The 22637-nt window shown below is 41.9% G+C and overlaps 1 protein-coding gene across 1 annotated transcript in view; it reads right to left on the bottom strand.

Annotated features, from left to right (window-relative positions):
- The window catches only part of citb (citron rho-interacting serine/threonine kinase b), a 37239-nt gene that overhangs the window by 3918 nt on the left and 10684 nt on the right, over positions 1–22637 (bottom strand). Inside the window, exons 5-33 of the mRNA XM_076104998.1 lie at positions 20969–21139; positions 20740–20793; positions 20522–20575; positions 19691–19831; positions 18371–18496; positions 17295–17390; positions 16955–17071; positions 16692–16801; positions 16190–16364; positions 15445–15642; positions 15285–15338; positions 11529–11726; positions 9182–9375; positions 8935–9070; positions 8750–8854; positions 8373–8513; positions 8018–8137; positions 7287–7530; positions 6996–7154; positions 6785–6808; positions 5812–5982; positions 4946–5126; positions 4512–4600; positions 4311–4415; positions 3816–3985; positions 1849–1929; positions 1387–1522; positions 904–1043; positions 692–784 (exon numbers count right to left, since the gene is read on the bottom strand). Of these exons, the coding sequence (XP_075961113.1) occupies positions 692–784; positions 904–1043; positions 1387–1522; positions 1849–1929; positions 3816–3985; positions 4311–4415; positions 4512–4600; positions 4946–5126; positions 5812–5982; positions 6785–6808; positions 6996–7154; positions 7287–7530; positions 8018–8137; positions 8373–8513; positions 8750–8854; positions 8935–9070; positions 9182–9375; positions 11529–11726; positions 15285–15338; positions 15445–15642; positions 16190–16364; positions 16692–16801; positions 16955–17071; positions 17295–17390; positions 18371–18496; positions 19691–19831; positions 20522–20575; positions 20740–20793; positions 20969–21139 (3783 nt within the window). The remainder of the gene's footprint in view (positions 1–691; positions 785–903; positions 1044–1386; positions 1523–1848; positions 1930–3815; positions 3986–4310; positions 4416–4511; positions 4601–4945; positions 5127–5811; positions 5983–6784; positions 6809–6995; positions 7155–7286; positions 7531–8017; positions 8138–8372; positions 8514–8749; positions 8855–8934; positions 9071–9181; positions 9376–11528; positions 11727–15284; positions 15339–15444; positions 15643–16189; positions 16365–16691; positions 16802–16954; positions 17072–17294; positions 17391–18370; positions 18497–19690; positions 19832–20521; positions 20576–20739; positions 20794–20968; positions 21140–22637) is intronic.

Genomic DNA, 22637 nt, shown 5'->3' on the forward strand with positions numbered 1-22637 from the left:
GGTATGTTGTACAAAACTACCCAGAATGTTTGTTGGTGAGATTTTACCCTATTTTTGATGACATTTTCAACAGCAAGGTAAATGTGGCGGTTTTATGTTGTGAGGGACTCATTTTCCCAGGGCCCAATATTCAACTCTATGCTATCTTACTTTGTACGAGGTCCCACAACAGCCATTGTCATATTAAGCCAATACAGACCTTGGAAAAATGTCTTACAGGTTCCAATTATGTGCTGTATGGAGCTGGGGAACATAGGACCCTGGGAACATAGGACCCTGGGAACATAGGACCCTGGGAACATAGGACCCTGGGAACATAGGACCCTGGGAACATAGGACCCTGGGAGAGCACATATGCAGAACTGGGGAACACCTTTTTCAGGTTCCAGTTATGTGCTGTATAGCTGGGCAACATAGGACCCTTGGAACATAGGAACATGTGAATATAGGACCCTGGGAGAGACTAAATGTAGAACTGGGGAACACACAGTAGGTAGCTGGGAATGACCCCTTCTGTTTTGGGGTAACATTTCACCTTTTATTCTAATTCTCAAAACTCAGGTAGTTTTTCTTAACCTGATTACACCCTTCTTTTTATTGTGTTGGTTGCTGTTTCAGCATTGTGTTTTCTGCCACTATATGTTAGGATGTGATGTGTTGTGAACAAAGGGAACCAACGGGTCATACTCACCTTACGAATGCAGTATTTGTTGAGATTGTCGTTGTAGCGCAGAATGGTTATCTTGTTGGGCATAGCAGCACATATACAAGGTCCGTTGTCTATCTGTAAACAGAACGCAGATCTCAGTTTCTAAAGTCGCATTTTTCCACCAACAAAAAAAAGAAAGCGCTTTAAAGTCAGGAAGCTTTATCTCAAGTTTCAAAGAGGAGATGAAGACCTACTCTCCCTGCAGCAAACAGATGGCAGCCCTTCACCGTCTCGAAGATGTAGGGAGCCAGTTCAGACTGGCTGGGCAGGTGGGACTGTGCCAGAGACAGCTTCACTCTCTTAATCTCCACCAGACACAACGCCCTCTCGTCCCCTGCAGCGCACACAGACAGACGTTACACTGTAGCTGATGCTCCAGCAGGACAAGACAATTCCCATATTAGTCACCATGCTGTCCTGTGTGACAAGATGAATCACATCTACAAGTTCCACCGGAATTATTAGACGGCAGTGTTCATTCTCAAAGTTTTTAATGATGAATAATAATTGTAGAGCCCTCAATTATGCCAGTTACTTTAAATGGCAGGGGATATTGGCTTTTTGATTCATGAACAACACTCACTCCCTGAATTGAAGGAATTAAAAGTCTAGACTCAGATCCTGCTGCTCAGTAGACAGTTATCATCTATTGAGAATATCAAAGCTGGACATCTCACCAACAATCATCAGCAGTTTCTCCTGCTCTTTGATGATGTGGATCTGAAAGACTGATCCCAGGCCAGGGATGTGAGTTAGAGAGTTCTTGATAACATTCAGGGCATACAGACCCTCTTCAGAGCCCACCATAACTATCTGCAGCACAGCAAGAAAACATTAACACAAGCATCATTATTTCGGTGAACATGGTGCAATTTCAAACAGGAGCAACATGTGGCAAACCTTGGCAGTGAGCCTCGAGCATCTGCTCTGTGCTCCACGCCCCTTCATAAATTAAGATCATTCCACGTTTGAAAATAACTGCTACTGTGGATCAAATGTGTTTTCTAAATTATCAACATGACAAAATGTCTAAAAACAGCAGATTTGTTATTGAGGAAATACACAAAAAATATGTTTACTGTATGTGCACACTAAACTCCAATACACGTGTTTCAATAAAATGTCATCTATGCCAGTACCTGATCTGTGAGGGGGAGGGTGCAGTTGATGTCCAGCCTATCGTCTCCCTCCAGCTTCAGGAGAGAGTTTCCGAGCAGCTTCTGTAAGAGCAGAGAGGGGTGAGGGGTCAGCAGGGTCACGACCTCAACGCAACCTCGGGGGGACGCAACAGAGGGGGCCGGACGGTGTGCAGGTTAACAGTGTCAGAGGTGGGACCAAGTCACAAGTCAGTCTCCGGTTTTAAGTCCCAGTGAAGTTATTGCATTGTTAAGCCTTGAACCACCTTTAAATTATTATCAGTTAAGACGTCCATTTACAGTAAAAGTACACTTTTAACATTTCTTTCCGTTAAGTTTTACAAAAGAAAAACTTGCATATACAAGCACATAAAAATAAATGAATAGGTTAAACAATTATCATGTAAAAAGAACAAGACCTCATCAATATATAGTGTTATCAGTGAATTTCCTGTTTTGAAATTAACCTCATTAGTGAAAAGGGGTTGTTTGGGGTCTAACATACTTCTGCTAGAGATGATTAATCCAGCTGGGTTAGAGGCACGATGAGTACAATTTGTGGTTGCCGTTTGTAAACACAACATTCAAAGTTGGCCCCACCTTCCCGGCTCAATGAGGGTCGGGGTGCTCGCCAGCGAGTGAAAGCCAACCCCAGATTCACTCTCGTTTTGGAACAAGCTTTGTCTGCTTGGTGTTTGGCCTTGCCATATTTGCAATTTTTCCGCGCTTTGTTTGCCATTTTCATAGCTTCCTCTCGGATGTGTGCTTACTATCTGGCACCTGGTCGCTAGGTTTTTAGAGAGGTTGACGCCCAGGAACGTCCCAAACAGCAATATCAAAATGAGGCGACTCACTCTAGACTGGCTAACCTCAATTTATATTGTGTTTATAATAGCAGCATGGGAAATTAATCAAGTCACATGTTAAAAGTTGGCGAAAAAGATGAAGAAAATATTAGTTTCAAGTCATTCTGATACATGCCAAAGTCAACTCCAAATACTCCAAACTCAAGTCATGTTAATTAAAAGTCGAAATTTATATTTCCCAGTTTGTCACTTGTGTGTCACAGATGAGTCGGTCCCGTGTCTTGAGTCCCAGTCTCTAAAGAGGGTGCAGAGGGGCAGCAGGGTAAAAACACAGACAAGTACACCAGCGGGTAAAAACCCACTGTCTGATCCCTGGTCCTCTGGGCAAGGACGGCTGAAGGGGATCAACCCAAAGATGATCAAACATCTTGGTGAGAAGTTGTGTACTGTGGTTATAAAACAAAACACCAAAGACTTGTTTCAGCTACATCGAAACTATTACATGAACGCAGAGTTTGCACAGGACAAGACAGTGCAACAGAGAATAGTGAGAGTGAGGAGTGGTCACAGCAGGTGAGGTGAGAGCAGGGGGGGGGGGGGGAGATGACCAACCAACACAATGACAGACACATGCACTACTGCGTGCCTCGTGAAGGATCTGCAGGTGTGCGTGTCAGTCAGTCGTATGTCTATATCTTTGTAACTTTTTACCTGGACCAGAGGAGACAGAACCATTTGTCTTTTGGACACAGCAGCCTATGTTTGCAATGAAACCCAATGGAATGGGTAGAATAGAGCAAATCAACAAAACATGCCCATATACCGGACATACAATGGGGCATGATGAAAACGCAACAAACAGTGAGAAAGACAAAGAGAGAGGAGGGAAAGAAAAGAGGAGAGAAGAAGGTGACAATTAACGACACATATAAGTGAACTGGGGTTTTTTTTAGTTAAAACTCCAACCTAAAGCCTGTCTTTAAATTAATTTTCAATTTATGAATAGCCCCCACACAGATAAACAGTGAGATTACGACCACAGCCGTAGACAAGACAGTTGTCTGTGACTGTGATCATAACGGTTTATGATTAGCATCAGCAGACATCAAGGACACAGAGAACCAACTGCCCCGGTCGCCCCTCGCCTGCTCCAGAGATACTCACTGCGTCGGCCTCGGCCTTCTCCCGTGAGGCTCGCCCCCCGGCCACCACAGACTCCATGACAGCCACCCAGCGCTGTTTATCTGGGAAGCTGGGAGCCATGAAGTACATTAACTGTCCAGGCCAGCAGGGGGTGTGACAACGGGACTCCAGCTTCAGGACGTAGGGAACATCTGACACATAGGTAAGGTATGCCTTCAGAATTTACACTCGTACATATTTTCATGGTTTCTAGTCAATTATTAACACTCTGGAACGCTGTAAAAGCCAAACTTGGGAAACAATAACTTCACTAGAATACATTTCTAAAAAACTATAGAATATAACAAAGTTTTGTACAAACAATACAAAAACTATAAACAAAACTGCTGAGGAGAAGGGGAGGATGAAGGGATGAAGGGGAGGAAATAGGATAAAGAGATATTTTCTTTAGCTTGTAAATCAGTGTTGGGAGGGTGATTCCAACATACAGAGAACAGCACACTTTGCATATTGTACCTGACTTGGCGGTGTTGGGCAGTTCCGATGCCCCCACTGCTCCATGAACAACCACCTCTCCATCAGACAAACACAGGTCAAACTCTTCCAGTGGCTTCACTGAATCTGAATAACACACAGAAACATCTTTAACTGATCCGCTCTGGTAGATCTATAAATGCTGCTGTGTGTTGTTGTGTTGCACAGGTAAAAGAAAGAAACCTTCTCTGGGCTCTATCTCGTAGATGGACACTTTAGTCCCATCCAGGACCATGTATGTTCTCTCCCAGCCCTGGCCTCGCTTCCCATTCCTGCAAACACAAGAAGCAACTGCATCAGTACAGAGCATAGATGATCAAATGGATCCAACTGTTTTTGTCGGAAACTAAACAAATGCCTTTGTTTAATTAAACTGGTTTTAGTACTAGATGGGTGGACTTTGCCAGACAGAACATAACTAAGAGTGCCTGAGAGAACTTGATCAGTAGGAGGGGATGACACAGGCTCACAATGAGGGAGCACAAAAGAGAATTACTGTGTATCGCACAAATGACAGATTTACAACATGACGTGTATGTACCGAAATAGTAAAAGTGAATGGCACAGATCAGTGGGAGAAAAGCTTAAACAATGACATTATTGTGCCCATAGCGAACCTGGGCTGTTTCATCCAGCCCTCCAGGTGCATGTGTCCGCTGGCCTCTTTCAGCTGTTGGCCTGGGGAGCTGCCTTTGTCCCGACACAGGCCCTCAGACAGATGCAGGGAGCAGTCGCTGGACATGCCACACGTGGCTGAGAGGCAGGGGGAGCATTTTGGGTGGCATAACGTGTGACATTCTGAGGAGAGAAACAACAACAGTGTTATAGAGAGCAATCTCCAGCATATGAACAGTGAAAATGTAGTATTTACCAGCCGCGACAGCGATGCTGGTATTGTTTTCACCTTGTGAGTGTGTGTGTGTGTGTGTGAGTCATCATGGCAAAATATTGTCCTGGACCACCTACTGTAGCGGGAACTACCAGAGGCGGTTTTGAGTGCTTTGCTAGATGTTTATGTTTCAGTCTGTGGACAGATTCTGTCACTGCGTTAGCGTCACAACCGAGCAAAATGAAGTCATGAAAACTTCCAGGTGTGTAGTTGAGATCAAAATGAAGGTAGTGTTTATTTGTGAAGATTATCTTGCTGAACAAATTGTGTAAATATCAGAAAGTGTGATCCTACTGCAAATGGTCTCTAGTTTGAATTTGTCATCAGTTCCTTTATGGATAAAACTGACATCTTGTTTTACATGGGTTTTTTTCTTCATTTTTTCTTCAAGTTTTGAAAAATGAAAGACTCAAATCCTGGTCTTAGACACAAAAATCCAATGTTATTAAAAGGTTAGGGAATGAGTGAGAGGCAACAGCAACACCCATCCCCATGGTTTCACACATCAAACTGTCCCAGTAGAAAATACATAAAAACTAGAATTAGGCATGGCTAAAGTTTCAAAAAGTTTTTTGCATAAAATCTGCAACTCACCGAGACAGGTAGCAGCCTGGCGCCCAAAGTGCACAGTATCCAGGCACACCGTACACTTGGCAGCTCTCATGTTGAGTCCCACTGTGAAGCGGTGAGGGGTGTTGTGGTGCACCGCCCTCTCTCTCTCCCTGTCTCTGTCTCTCTGACTGTCCTTCAAACGACGGCTAAACTCTGAATACAGTCAGGGGAACACAGTGAGGGCAGGCAGCTGTGTGTCAGGTACATCAACATCACTTCAAAACCTCAGTGCACCATGCCATACCCGCTATGAAATCAGTCCAACAAAAGAAGGCTTCCAAAAGAACTTTAAGCTGTTCAGCAAAAAAATGCATAAGCAAGTAAAGTCTGGAGACAAAGGTGGTTGAAAAAGAATATTGGTTTGATCAATCCCTTGTGCTTGTGCCCTCTCACTGTTGCATTTTAAAAGGCATTATCCAGTCAGTACCAAGTTTCCCCACTGTGTGTCCACCCCAACATTTACTTGTAGATAATTATCTAAGATCCATGTTCAACTCAAACGAGAATTTATTTCTCATTTTATTTCTTTATTTTATCGTCCAGGCTTAACTTGTTGTACGACTTGTTGTAACTTTGAAACTTTTGTCAGAAGAAATACGTTGACTGAATATTACCTTTAGTTTTTTTTTCACAGTGTGGGTGCAAACAGCGTTTTGTGCATTGCAGAGTTTATCATATGGTACATCTCTGTTTGTGTATGACGTGAAGTTCAGGTGGGATTGCAGTGAGTTAAAGAGCAGAGCAGAGTTCTGCAAATCAGATCGGCTAAAACAAAATGCTTCAGATTTCTAAAGCTGTGCACTCTCTCAGCGTCACTTGACCAGCCTGGTGGGATCTCACATTTTTATAAAAGTGCAGAGCTTTTAAAATCTGGCCTTTCAAGGATGTGGATGAGGCAAAAGGAGAAGAGAGATAAGAGACCAAACTGAGGAAACCATAAGTTTGGACAACTTACTTTCAAAAGTGACCCTCCTTCTCTCTGAAAGGTGTGTGGAAGAAAAAGGATAGTAAGAGTTCCATAAATGATCCTTCGCGAGTGACATTATATGTGTGTGTATCTATGCGTGTGCAGGTGAGGGCCAGTACATGTCAAGTATGACGCTATAAACCTGCATGTGTGTGCTAGAGAGAAAAGGCTGCTCGGTAAACATCATCCCTTCACTCACCCTCAGGTGTTGCAGTCGCCTTCCTGCGTTCTGAGTTGGAGGGTGCCAGGTTGGTCGGACCCTGCTGGTGCTCAGGAGACTTCACCATGGCAGACATAATCATCTGCTGCCGTGCTGAGGCCGGGTTTGCAGCGTTACCATGATCCTTATACTGGAGTCCTGGGGTTGGAATAATTGATTCATTGAGCTTATATCATTTTTTTTACCTATGTGTATGATACGTTGTTTTATCATGCTGAATACTGTAAACTTTCTGTTTTTCAAAGAAGATACTGTTAGAAGCCGTCTCACCTTCCTCTCTCAGAGATCGCAGCTCCGCTCTCATTTTCTGTAGGGCCTCCTCCAGGTCAGAGCTACGGGAGCGCTCTTTGTCCAGTGCTATTTTCATGTCGCTGTATTGCAGAGGCACCGGCTGGATGGAGGGCACAGGGGAGACCTGGCCTTGACTCTGACTCTGACCCTGACCCTGACCCTGAGCCTGAGCCTGAGCAGCCATGGCAGCCAACAGGTCCTCTCGACGACGTCCAAACAGACCCTGAGACACGGGAACCACAGTTGTGTAAAACCATTACTTTGCTCCTTACTTTCCCATTGGTTCTGACTCTAATTCAGTTTCTATTTGGTGATCATCTACAACTCTTTCTAAATGTGCAAAGAGACTGCTGGAAGTTGTAAATGACAGTTTATGAATAAATTGACTAAAACATGGATGTCCTAGATCTAAGGAATTATCAAACTTGTCATATTAATTAAAAGCCCCAAATTTAGATTTTCTTTGAACACGTAAAAATAATTATCAATCACCTAATCATCACTTTGTCTGTTTGCTATCTCAGATATCCCAACTTGCAATCAGTCTACTTAATTGTCTAATCATCCTGACTTTTTGATTTAATAATACTTTCATACTTTACATTTTCTCAACTCAATTCTGTTTTCAAGGGTTTTCAAAAACATCCAGACTTCTGTAGGAAGACAGACAAATTATACTCAATCCAATTAGACACATAATTTCATCTGACCTTCTTCTTCTTGGAGCCCCCATGAGCCTGGGCCTGGAGGAAGTCTATGAGCTTGGTCTGCTGGGTGATGGTCCCCTCCATTTTCACCTTCTCATGGGAGTACACAGCCTGCAGGTGGAGCTAAATGAACATCACTACTGCCATGAATTTCTCCTCAAGTACTTCACTTCACACAGAAAGGGTGACAGGGGAACGGAGGATGGATTTGTTTGTGTCTTCAACAGTGAGGGAGAAACAAGACTGCAAATGACAGAAAGTCCAGCAGGTCTACACGTGCATGCACCTCATAGACTCATATGTGTTTTTAGTGAGTATATGTGTACGTGTGTGTATGTGTGTGTGTGTTTAGCAGCACCTGGATGTTCTCCAGCTGGTATTCCAGGTCAGTCCTTTCAGTCTTCAGCAGGTCAGTCTGGTCCAGAGCGTCCTGCAGCCCCTGGGTCAGACGGAAGATGTGGGTCTTCTGGGCGTCCATCTGCTGCTGCAGTTTCTCTTGCTGTGGACGTCAAACAGCTGCTGCATCACATGCTGGACGAGGCAACTTTGCCTCTTGCGCTTCCTACTACTATATGTTACAGCTATGGCCTTACAACCAGAACATCAAGTTCATTTTTCTGTTTGATTTGCAGCAACACCAAGACATGCAGTAATTATACTACATTTAAACATTTCAATTTGTACATAATACACAAAAGAAAACAACAGAGGTCGTGGCATAAATACATTATGTACCTCCTCCAGCAGCCTCTGTTTCAGATCCCTCTCACTCTCCAGCTTTTGCTGCAAACCGAGGGCGTTCATCTCCAGCATGGCATGCTTCTTCTCCAGATCATTGAACTGAGAACAGAAAGTTTGCTGTAACTTGTTAAAGAAAAATACGGTAAATTAAAATACTTATTTAATATGGAAATGCTTACAGTGTCGACAAGGCCCTCAGCTTTAAGTTTCTGGTCTTTGAGGGCCTGTTGTAGGGCCAGGATCTCAGCTTTGTGCTCCTTAACTGCCTTCTCCACAGCTTGGCGAGACTCAGAGTTGCGCTGCTCTGAACGAAGCCTGGAGTATACAGCAAACCATTGTTGACAGTGTTTTAATATGCTTTCGTGTACCCAGTTCTCATCATACACCATGCACCATGAGTGATGTGTGCAAGGAGTTTACTGTAACCTGTTCTGTTTCTCTGTGTCCAGCATTCTCTGGATGTCCCTGGTCCTCCTCTCAGCCTGGTTCTTCTCGTCCTCCAGTGTTGACCTCCAGGCTTCCCACTGTCTCTCCTTCTCCAGCAGCTCGTCGTTCAGGGTCTCCAGCTCCAGAACCTGCTCCTCCAGCATGGTGCACGTGGTCTTCAGTGTCTCCAGGTTCTGATATAAAAACAGGATTTAGATGAGAAACACTGTTGATATCCGAACGGTGCCAAGGACACAATTCAACATCTCAAGTTGTTATTCTATATATATATATATATATTTTTTTTTTTTTCTTATAAGCAAAAAAAGAGGCCGTTTTATAATGAAGAGATAAAGACAGAAATGTAGTTTAACAGCTTCAAAGGTAATGAAGGACTTCTGTTGTCGAAAGATTACCGCATAGCCTCAAACACTATAACTGCTCATTGCCTAATTAAGAAATGAATGTTTCCCCCTGCATTGGCCTTGTTATAAAATAAAGATCTTGTGGTGGTGATGTATTTTCCCTCTGCTTGGTTTGGGAAATCCCTTGGTAGCCACTTCCCCTCGGGAGGGTTGGAAGGACACTTCTTTGGGAGGCAGTGACAAAGTGATATTCAACCCACAGCTTGGGGGTTCTGTCCCCTGACCATCACTTAGTGGTAGAAGTATCCAGATCCTTATAAGTAAAAGTAGCAATACAACAATTTCAAAATAAATTTACTACAGAATAACTACCATCAAAATTAATTTGAGTGTTTACAAAGTAATATTACTAATATTGCAGGAAAATGACTCGTATTACTATATTTTACATCATTTTATTCATTATGGTGCATCATCACAAAGGCAGAGTTTTAGTGTTGTAGCAGGTATACACATTTTAACTATGTTACATTCTGTTGGGTAGTTCCTCTATTACTTGAAATCAATCATATGTTTTGTATGTAAAATCTATTTGTTAGTCAAATTAGCTAAATAACTAGTAACTATAGCTGTCAATCAAATGTAGTGGGGTAAAAAGTATAACATTTCTGTCTGAAATGTAGTGGAGTAATTAAGGAAGCACATGTAAAGGAAGTACTCGTGTAAAGGTCAGGTAGTAGCGGGGTTTAGTCTTCTCTCCAGGATTCTCACCTGCTGTAGCAATGAAAGGAAGACCTGGCGAGGCAAGTTCTAGCATGGCGTATAAAAAATGGCATTACACAAACACGAGATGTCCACTCCCTGGTTTTTCTCCCACCAGAACCTGCTGGTCACAGGCCATCATGCAGAAAGGTCAGCGGGGTTAAGAAGCTGTATTTATAGTAACTTCTTCGTTCACATGTCAGACATTCAGTCAGCCATAGCGCCATAACATAGCACCGTGCCTAAAATAAATCACAATGCCAGACACGGGGGCTTATGGGGAGAATTTGATGGCAGCTTAAACAACATAGTTTGTTTTGTTATTCACAGGGCGTACACAAAGTGCTGTGTGTTATGTCCTACAACGCACTGCTTCAGACAAAGCATTGGGAGACAAATATAGCCTGTGCTGGTGCTGCAGCAAAGCCACGGCCCTCTGAAGTCCAACGCTTCCACAGCTGACACGACCTGGGAGGGATGGGGATGACACATCCCTCCCACACACCACCCCATCCCTCGTCTATGACTTCCATTGCTGGTTACACAACCAGCAGGACGGAGAGCGCTACTGGACACCCACACACGGATCCTCCCACAGGGGCAGCACACACATCACACAGCCTCCTCGCTGCATCCAGAATACTGCACATAACAATGCTGAATTATTCCCAGGGTTTCTGCTGCCTGATTTACACTCAACACTGTCAGAGCTGAGAGAGATGTCTAGGTCACCTGTCAAAGGTAGTGCGGAGATATCACATAATGTGAGTAAGTGGCAACCTGGTGTCTGACTGGCTGCGAGTGGGAAGTGGGCAAGGGGAAGGAACCTGAACTGAAAGAAGGAGCACAACTGTCTCAGACAACAGACAACTGTGGGTTGTCTCTAATGGCAGCTGATATTTTGTGGCAATTTTCATGCAGAAATTTTAAAAAAAACTATTTGACTATAGTGGTTAAAAAAAACTGGCTCAAAAGTTTGATTGTTTGTGTTTCATTTTGAGCGATTTTAGGGCACAAACTCCTCTGAAACCGCTCTGAAATACATCAGTATCAGCCAATTCTCTCAACAAATCAATACAACGCACCAATTTTGGATAATTGAGCATTGCATGTCCACCCGACATTCCTTTCTTTGGACTGTTGAAGAAAACCAACATGAGAAGAGAAGGAACACACACATAAACCAATAACCAGAACATGACCACCAGCAGCCCCGGTACCTGTTTCTGGTTGTTCAGGTGCATTTCACGGTCGGCCACCTCCCGGCGCAGTCTGTCCACGTCCTGGCTGAGATGCAGCCGGTCCTCTCTCTCGTCGGAGGCCTCATCCAGCTGCTTGGACAGGTAGAAGTTCTGGCGGTTCAGCTCGGCATTCTCCTGAGCCAGTGTGGTCAGCTGCTCCTCCAGATCTGTGATTACCTGCAGGAAGTCAACAGGACTCTTGACCAAGAGACGAACGACGACTAATAAAACTAAATCAGGATTTTCTGAAATAATTTCTGCCCTTTAAGGTTTTTTTGTCTTTGTTTTGTCTCTATAGACAATAACGAATATAATATTCTGTCTGAAACAGATATGACTGTATTAACATTAATTATACATTAGGTTTTTTACATTTAAAAAGGCTACATTCATTTGACAGGTCTTGCTTACATTGTGCATATAGGCATAGCATTGAGCATATTATTATTGATCTACACAAAAACGTTACCAAAAACCCCACACAGTCTCTACTGCTGCATTATTACATGATGCAGCAATCTAGGTTAGTGATATAATGCAGCAATCATTTTAGCATCATTTCCAGGCTGCTTGTTTGACTCAGGCAGCATTCGGAGCGGGCTAATCATTTCATCAGCATCAGTCTCGTTCCTTAATCAGCCATGACCACTGTCTAGGGAAATGAGGGTCAAAGGCTGGTGAGGCTGCCTGTAAGAGCTCCTTATTCTCAGCTCTCATGGGAACATGTGTACCACGCATAACTTCCAGGTGGCGGAGGGGGGGGGGGGGGGGGGGGGGGCAAAGCTTTTAAGTCCATAAATTAGCTGTCTGTTCTGTACTGCTTCTGCTCCCCCGAGGCAGGGGACTGACAGCAGCAACTAAATACTTAAGGCGGGGCGAGGAAGTCAAAGCTGCAATGGATACAGTGGTGATCCGGCAAGCCTCTATATTTACTTTACTTGTCTGTCATCCCGATCTATAGAGCAACTTGCAGACTTAAAGTAAATCACATCCGGAGCTTTGCATCCTCAGCACAGCTGAATACAAATTGCTCAATGCTCTTTGTGAAGGCCGCGGGTGTAAAGCAAATAAAAGGCCCAGCTTAAGAGGCTGTTAATCAATCTTGGAATTTCCTTGACTGAAATGAATGTTACATTTACTGTACACTGCTAGTACAAAATACAGAAGAACATCTGCTCTTTCTATGAAACAGACTGAGCAGCAGAGGTGTCGTGGAGAGTGAATCCACCTAAAGTTGGTTTTCTCACAATTTATGAATGTAACCACTTTTAGAAAAAGCATTGCTACTGAGATATGGGTGGCTGATACGGATACAACTGCAATATATAGAGATAAAGTCAATTTGCAGTTAATTTTATTGAGAAAATATTAACTAGATGGAAATGTCTTTTGGTTGATCCAGTCCTCTTTGATTTAAACATGGCTCACAAAGGTCTCATACAACCACAATATGAAAGGATGGCTACTTTAGTAGAGACAGTACAACAAAATCTCTGACGGTTGAAAAATGTCTATAGTCCCAGAATATTACATTGTCTTATTGCTAACTCTAATAACTCTAATAGTAAGCTATCGTCACATAAATCAGATAGAATGGGGACTTATAAAAGTCTAAGCGCGCCACTCTGAAATGTCATTATTACACAGTCAATATCAACTTTATCAAATTTTTTGTTTTACCTAATATTAGCCCGGTATATTTAGAGTTAGGTAAGATACCAAAAATGAATAGGGACTAACTGGCCCTCTGAGGCTACACTTCTCCCATATTACAAAATCAAACCCATAATACAAAATAATTGGACACAGCAAAGAGCATACTGACAGCGTGAGTATTTCTGCAGTCTTACCAGTAGTGTGGCTAAAAATAAAATGCATGCGGTCAGCAAATTTCATTGCAGTCGGCTGATTATGGGATGTCTTGTGTGCAAAGTTGACATTTTGGCCTGAAGATAGCACAAGAGGAAAGTTCATGGTATGTCCAAAATGAAGTTATCCTTTGAGGGGCAGAACGTGTTCAGAATGTCAGAATGTCTGTCTGTGCAAATGGAAACAATAGCATGATGTACAGTCAGTGCTGAGGTAGATCGGGCTAAAACTGACAAGGAGTGGCAAAAATGCTTACGAATGAACATATTTTAAATACTGGTACTGGAATCATTTTGTTTATGTATAAAGGGCTATTGAATCTTAAAACATACTCAACTTTGTATATTAAAACAAAATGGAAGACGAACAGTGTGAAGTGTACCAGATCACATCATTGGAGGGAGTTTGGGAAATTTGTGTCTTGCTGGGAAAACTGGGTTGACAATGTGATGCCCCATAGGCCAGATTTTTGCAAGACGATGATTTTCTGGTGACAAAAAGATAACTCTCTAATTGTACATAGTCTTCACTATTTTCATTTTTTATTTTTCTCTGTGCTTGTGCCATAAATCTCAAAATAGGGCATTTCAGAGAAACATAAATGAATAATGTATGCACGCCTCAGTCCAAAGTGTTCAAATGACAGACTAACGGATAAACAAACATTGCAAGTCTCAGCAGGGCAAAATATAGAGTACCATTTCAAGATCTGCTTGTTGCAGATTTTGTCTGTGTTTGTCTGAACATTGGCCAGCTGAATCTATGGACAGTGCTTTCTGAACAGTTTGCCAGTGGGAGGATCTCCGAGGTAGGGCAATGGAATAAAGGAAGACCATAATGGTCTTGGTGATTATTCCGGGTAAATGAGTTTGTAGGCACTCAAATCAATGACAACATCATTTCCTCAAGGTTAGCGGGACACCAGGGCTGCACAATAACATCACCTCTTATTGTCCAACAATATAATGGCCTTCTGATTATAACAGGCTTTAACAAAGCCCTCATCGTCTGTAAAACACAGCTATTGAATAGCTACATTCACTGAAAAAAACCTTTCGAGAGTTAATGATGTATCTTGAAGCATCAGGTTGACTTCACATGATGCCTTATTATCAAAAGCTCTGGTGACAAGATAGTGTGGTTTTGTAACAGAGGAGAATTAAGTGTCTCTGCAGACACGGAAAAGAAAATAATCAAACAATGACAAATTGAAAACTCTTCTTGCTAATTCAGCCAGTATGTGTGGACTGTGAGATGCTGTGTTGGCTGAGCAAATCACAGTGTTTCCTGGTAACGTTTATCACAAGACACCATGACGCACCAAAAAACAAACCAGAATGTTCAGGAGCCAAACAACCTTGTTAACAGGATAACAGCCATTATCTTCCTGTTACTGTTCCTACGGGGCTTGTTTTGGTAATGGTAGCTCACTTAGTTGTTAATGTGCACAAATGCCATCATGGAAACAAACAACTCAGTTGAGGATTAATCTCCCACTGCCAACAGAAATCCTTACTTTGGCCATAGACACAATGTTTTGGGACGTCTCTGAAAACAGTGTGGAGCTATGGTCATGTTTCCACCAACCGAGAGCAGTTAGTGCTATATTCCCAAGAACACGGACCAAAAGGAAGATGACTGTGATGAAATGGATTATGTGGTTAAGTCACAGGGAGTCACTCTGTGATTTATGTAAGTAGAAGAGAAATGAAGCCCCATTTACCCAAGAATGACAGAAACAAATATGGACTGAAATAGTATGGCTTGGTTGTTAGTTATGTGTGATGATGTGCGAGGATTCAGCTGGAGTTCAATGCCAGTTCATCCTGGAAAGAGGAAGACGAGAAAGTATAGTGAGCGGCTTACTGCACAGCTGTCTCTCAGGGCATCAAACTTGCGTTGTATCTCATCTCTGTGTGCCTAGCAGGTATGACAAGAGAGACACAGGGACAGATTTCAGATGCCTGAGTTACATAACATCACATGAGACGTGATCTTGTGTACCCTTTTACTTTCTCTCTCTTACTCGGAGTACAGTGATCTCCTCCTCAGCCTCTGCAGTGGTCTCCTCCAGCTCGGTCTTGGCCTGCCGTAGTTGGTTCTCCAGAGCGTGGCGAGCTGCCTGCAGATTGCTGATCTGGGATTCACGCTCCTGCAGCGACAGGGTCAGATCTGAAACCTGACGTTTAATCTCCAGCTTCTGTTCCTCGTTCTCCAGCCCAATCTACAAAGGGAGACAGAAAAGGGCCATCCAAGGTGAGTGGAGGAGGAAGTGACTGTGTGCAGAGGGGCAGACTCTGACTATTCAAGTCGACTCTGTAATCCACGTATTGAGATTTATAGCCTATAAAACTCACTTTCTGAAGTATTTTAGAATGTTTCAAAATAAAAGTCCTCTTCAAGATCCCTGCACTGATCACATTACACTCCACTTCACAATCCCAACAATGCCATGTCATATGTCACATTTATGTATTGTACATAACATTTTTTTTAACCTTTTTTATTGCTTTTCTTAAATGTGTATTTTAATTGCTTCTTATATTTTGTTATTATATTTTTAACATCCATCTATTTTTCTTTTATGGAGCCAACCAGCGAAAGCATTAACTGGAGTTACAATAAACATCTTGAATCTTGGCCAAAACCTCCATAATAATAATTTTAAAACATTTTATACGCTGTATCTGGTTTAACCTGCGTGTCTATCAACACATGAATCCCACTTCACAACCAGCTTTCTGCTCCATCTCCCTCTAACACCTCCTCACCTCTCGGAGCCTAGTTTCCTGCTCCAGCACACGGCTCTTATTGCTTTGCTCCTGCTGACTCATTTTCTCTAGATGCTCCTCCAGTTTGGCATTCTGGGCCTCCAACTTCCCAGCCTGAGACTCCAGGTAGAACTTCTGTTGTCGAAGCTCTGAGATCATCTCCTCCTGAGCTTTCCTGCCAAGACCACACATACTTGTGTGCAAAAAGTTCAATAGGAGACAATACAACCTGGTATTGTGCAATTATGTGTACATATACTCCAAAGGACAAAAAACAAAACAAGGTTCTTTCCAGGTATCATTTTGTACAAGCAATGTCTTTAACCAATCTCTTTTCCATTATCTTATATTATGCCATTATGACCGAAGCTTATATTTTACTTGAGAGAATCAATACAACTTTAATTCAGACATTACTTCATGGATAGAATATCGAGAGAAAAGCGTTTGTACTGCCTCTAATGTTTATTGTCGCACAGAAGTATTGTGCATCAGTACTTACATGTTTTTCTGTGTGTAGATACTGCTGTTGGCTGCCAGCTTGTTGGCCTCCGACAGCTCAGCAATTCTCTGCTCCAGGCTGTTCGTCTTAGAGTCCATAGCATTTATGGTCTGAACAGAAATTATATCTTTACATCACCGGCTGTGACTGGTTTCAGATTAACCCTAACCCAAGATTATTCCAAACAGCAAAAATCGATGTCACTGTGATAAATGTTAAAATACCCCTGAGATAGTGTCGCTGCCAAGCCGGTCTGTTCTTACCGCCTTCTGTTCACCGATGATGCCGCACTTCTCCCGCACCTCCTCCTCATATTTGCTCTGACTGGACTCCAGCATCTCCTTATCAGCCATGTCCGCCTTCATCTGGGCCTCCAACACCTGCTCAATGCCAGGCAGCCCACAGAACCATAACCAGGATATCACTTAACAGGACAGAGAATGGCGTGAAGATGACATACTGTAGATCTCCCAAGCATAGAGTACACCCACAACTCAACCAGCTAAAGTAGGGGCTCCAAACATAGCACAGAGCCATTCCTGCAAGTACAGAACTACAGGATACACCTGCCTGTTGCTTTACGTCTGCATGCGAGTATTTTACCTTTATCTTGTCTTCATAAAGCTTCTCCTTCTGCTTCAGATGAGTCTCAAACCGCTGGGCCGTGGCTTGCGTCTCTCGCAGATTCTCCTCCAGCGCCTACGCGAACATGCACATATGTTATGCATATGACTAAAAGTAGAAAAAAGTGCCTTCTTTATTTTATTTTTTTAAAGGGTAATGTACTGTACAAACCTTTTCTGCCACAACAAAAAAAATCAGTGAGGCGAGTAACGATGACTGTAGAACAAATATTTAACACTAAAATATTGAATCATTTGAATTGGTCTCAAAGTAATACTGTATAATATCACATTGCGTGAAAGAGGTAATATTGATTTATGGTTTCCATTCAACTGGAACGGACCGGTAACGTTTTGATTGATACAGTCGTGTGATGCAGAGAAGACGTACTGCCTGAGTTTACTTCAATGTGAACAGTGCTGGTAATGGCATACTTATGGTTAATTCAGTAAACAGTATGCATTACATATTGATTGAGTATGTAGTATGCAGTGCTAACAACCATAGTCATCCACATCAACAAGGTCCATCTGACTCTTTCTAGACGTTTTTCACTTGTTATAGCAGGAAAACACAACTAATACACAATATTCAAGCTATTATAACTATTAACTATGTATGCAGGGGAGTAAGATGATGAGATCAATCTCTGTGAAATAGAAATAATCATAATTTGCTAGGATTAATTATATACTATGTCTCACCCTTACATATGCAACAAAACTAACAGAAGAGTGAGAGAAGATGTTGATCAAACACAGTCAGTATACGCCCACACCAACTGAAAGCCCTTGTGTGGATGTGTAGGGACAATATTATGGAAAACTACATTTTATTATTATCATATATTAGTAACTTTGTGCCCTGTGTATATGGAAACAACAGTTATATAATGTTTTACATCCAGATCATCCATAAAGATAGTAAATGATAAACATGAGGTTTTAAATATTATGTAAAATAGCACTTCCTCTGCAAAGATGACAGTGAGCTATGTTTATCTCACACCTCCTCTGATTATTTTAGCTCCACACAAGTGGTGAAAGGTGGGTTACCAGAATCTTATCTGCCATCTGCTGAATGTGCTGGGCCTTGCTCTGGATCTCCTCCTTCAGTTTAGTCTCCCGACGCTCGACAATCTCCAGCCTTTTCACCTGGTTCTCAAGAGTCTTCCTTCCATCCTGCACAAAACGGGCACAAGTGTAACATTCAAGTGTAAACTGACTTATTGAATATTTCTTTTAGTTTTAAAAATGCAACCTTAGGTTTAAAAGATCCATAGTCTGAGATAATGCTTTTTTTGGTATGTGAGCATCAATGCACATTTTCAAAAAATGCTAATAAGACTTAAGATTACCACTTAAAGGAGGAATTGATGATATTATGTAGCAGCCGCATCCATTCGGCTTGTTAGTGATGCACCTCTCCAATGTTTATATCCAATTATTCCAAGTTCCTCACAATGGTTCCAAAGAGCCCATTAGCATTCATGTGAGATGATGCGAGAGGTCTTCGGAGCTGTTTAAACTTGACCATGTGAGTATTGTCTCCCGTCCAAATTAACCAATGCTAATTTCCAAATTTGCATGTGTAGTGCTTGATGTGAAGTGCTGTTTAAGAAGAACTCATAACAACCCCCCTCAAAACTAAAGTTAAATATATACATATGTATATGTAACTTCATAAAAAATCTGATGGGTTCATTGCTTTCACAAAAATGAGATGGACGTACGGTCACATTGCGCTTGACTTTTGACAACCAAATTCTAATCAGTTCATCATTGAGTCTAAATGGACGTTTGTGCCAAATTTGAAGAAATTCAATGAAGGTGTTCCTAAGATATCTCGTTCATGGGGCAGGCGGACGGACAACCCGAAGAACTAGCTTAAAGACCCTTTGGTTTAGTTTTACTGTGTGAGTCTTACAAACATGTGAAAGCAAGATAGCTTCACAAAAACCACATGAACACAGACATTTACTCTTCAAACTCTGATTAACTGTGTCAAACATTCAGAGCATCTGACATGCTATCATGCCATCACAGCACAAGTGTTCCTCAGAAGGTGTAAAAACAACATGTTTACAAGAGAACATATGGATTCTTTGTGCTTAGCAGACACCCAAGCCAGATTTATTTATGCAACACTTTAAACAATCAAGTCCGTGATGCTGCAAAGAAAAAGACTGACAAGATACACAGAATAACGAGAAGAAACAGGCAGGGGGCCAGAACACACACATATATATATATATATATATATATCTGCTAAACTGTGTGTATGTGCACTACGTGCATAATAACAGGGGTGGGTGTGTGTGTGTGTGTGTGTGTGTGTGTGTGTGTGTGTGTGTGTGTGTGTGTGTGAGAGTGTACCTCAGTCTCACGTAGGCGTCTACGCAGGCTGTCACTGGAGTCTTCTTTGTGCTGTAGCCTCTCCAGATCTCGCTCCATGCGATCTTTGGCCACTCTCATACTCTGAAGGAGATCTGTAGCCTCAGCACTGGCCTTTAACGACTACATGTCAGAGGAAAAATATCACTCAAACAGCATGTGTTTGTACATGCTAGTAACACAAAGTCAAATGTAATAGAAGGTTTACAAAATCTCATGTCCAATTTCTGATGTAACATGCCACTGTAGAATGATTATTAACAATTTAATTATCAATTAAGTCAACTTAAAAAAACAACAACATATGAACATGTACCAGTATAATAAGTGTGTACAATAATGCAATATATTGCTTGTATAAAATCAAACTACGCTGAGTTATTTTAAGAAAAAGTTGCATTATTATTTCGTAAACTAGTTTGCATTGAGTCAGAAGTAGATCCATTCCTAATATGGGCTCAGTCAGCCCTGAATATCAGCACCACAACCTCGTGTGCTCTTTGCAGGAAGGATGGCACTTTTAAATATTCATTTCTAGGAAAAGACAATTAAGACTAAATTATCTTTTGATTGCTGATAATTAAGCAGTAACTCTAGTTTTAAATAGACAGCTTAATAGTTCCCGGACCAAAGACCAAATCTGACTGTAGACCACAGTTTAAGAGAGAGACAGAGAGAGAGAAAGAATGAGGTCAGGGAGGGTAAAGAAGATTCACACTCATCTGAAAGGGTAAAATGCTGTTACATCTCTTGCATTTGGGAGCACAGGCTCATATAAATTATGCATTAATCTTCCCAGCACAGCTATTCTACCTTGGCAAGCTTCTCTTGAAGATCCTGGATCTTGGTCTGCTGCTCAGCACTGGTCTAAAGAAGAAAAAATGTAGTCATTGTGATATGTAAAGATAGCAAGATATTCAAGCTTATCATCCTTTGTCAATGTCACTTGAACTTGTCAGTGTCCTTATCGAGACATATTTCGCCATCCTCACCAATGACAGAATCTAATTACAATGAAATGAACTTCCTACCTTCTCTATCTTGGTGATTGTCTCCTCTGTATCTGCTTTGCCTTGCTCTTTGACCTGTGAAGATAAAAGTAACTCTGAGATCCCTCCTGGTAATGATCATGGCAAGTCGACAGTAACTTGGAACATAATGACTACAGGTGAGTTAAATATGATTGTATCATATTGTGACATTGAGTTACACGTGATAACCTCTTTCTAAGCAAATGTCAGCATAATTAACGGTGTCGACCTTCTGCATCCTGTGCTGGTAGTCCGCAGCCTTCCTCTTCAATTCCTCGCTGTTCTGCCGAGAATCTTTCAGCTCAGACTCATACAGGTCGCTGCGGCGTCGGGCAGCAGACAGGTCCTCCTCCAGCTGTCGTATGGACACTCGCATCTCCTCCAGCTGGGCATGATATTCCTGCACAAAAAGAAAATACATAGAAACCCCGAAATAAGAGGAGAGAGGACAAAGAGGCCAGGAGAGGGAAGAGGAGAGGAGGGGAGGAGGATGAGAGGACTGGACAGGAGACGAGAAGAGAGGAGAGGAGCAATAGTTCCACACACACACAAAAGGAGCAATAACATTAAGAAAGGACATGTCAAAGTAAATCCCACTTAGTAGAGCACATACCCCTGCCGAAAAGTACCTGGAATGGGACACAATCTTTTCAAATTCGGGCTACTTGTAAGCACTTTATTCATAATTAACATTGAACTTTTTCTTTAGCAGCCATTAAAAGTGCCCCTCTGCCAGTGCATCAAATTTAGAGAAAGTGACTTTTCGTCTGAAGTGAAAAATAACTTCTTCATCAGACCCAATGTTGTTCGACCTAAACTTGTTTGAAGAAAATGTTCTTGTTAGAAGCCACTGCATCATTTATGAGAACAAACTAATGCATAAGAGATGTATTTTAAATGTGCTGCTTGTACAGAAGCACTTTAAAACTCCACACGATGACGAGGTTCGATGGATGTAATTAAAAAGCTTGTATGAGCGCCATTATATGTCAAATATTTTCTCTCAGGGAGTACAGAGACACTCTAAAAATGGTATCAAGTATAACCGCACTAATATAAAAAGGCAATGAACAAAGAAAGGGAAGTGTAGAGAAAAAATGAATCAGTCAGAGTCACTTAAAGCACATGTCTGTTTAAGAGTATTTAGTCACAGCCCAACAGATCCAATTTCACCCTCCTCATCAGGCTGTCAGGGTAATAAGAAGTAGCATCCTTCTGCATCCAAGAAACTGATGCTCAACCGACACAGATTAGGACAAGTGAACAACATCCGACATGATGAAAACAAAAATAGTTTAGCTGAAGTGAAACGGGAGGTTGAATAAATAACCGTGAATGAATCTCTTAAGTAAACTGTCTCCCATGTTGGCCTTCCTTATGAATGGGAACTGACTTCTGACGGTCAGGTCAGAAAAAACACAGATTATTTTGGTTGACAGCTCCCATCAATTAGAATTGAGTGGATCTCCTGGATACTAACTTTCATTTTCAGATGTTGGTAATTCTTCGGCAAAACAATGACTCAGTATAACGAAATTAAAGAAAGGAGAATTCAGCTTTCAATGAAGGTAAACCACGAAGGGCTTGTGGAGCGCTGAATCACGGTATTATTTTATTACAAAGAATCATTGGTACAACGAATGTTCTGTCCATGGTTCATTCAGGTTATCAGATTTACAGATTTAATACCTTCCAGAGATCTTAAAAACAGTAATCATCTGTCTATCCACTGTCTTGGGGCTAATACAAACTATATTTAGGGACTGTTAAAGTGCTTTTACCTTCTAACCTTTTTGTGTTCAAACAGTGTAGTTTTCCATAGTTATTCTTTGTGAAATTGTCTCTTTGCATATATTTGCAGGTCTTATTAGCTTTGGCACAGATTGCATTTCTTTAAA

Source organism: Anarhichas minor, unplaced genomic scaffold (genome assembly GCF_050575085.1).
Source record: "Anarhichas minor isolate MPS153535 unplaced genomic scaffold, ASM5057508v1 ptg000030l, whole genome shotgun sequence".
Lineage (NCBI taxonomy): Eukaryota > Metazoa > Chordata > Actinopteri > Perciformes > Anarhichadidae > Anarhichas > Anarhichas minor.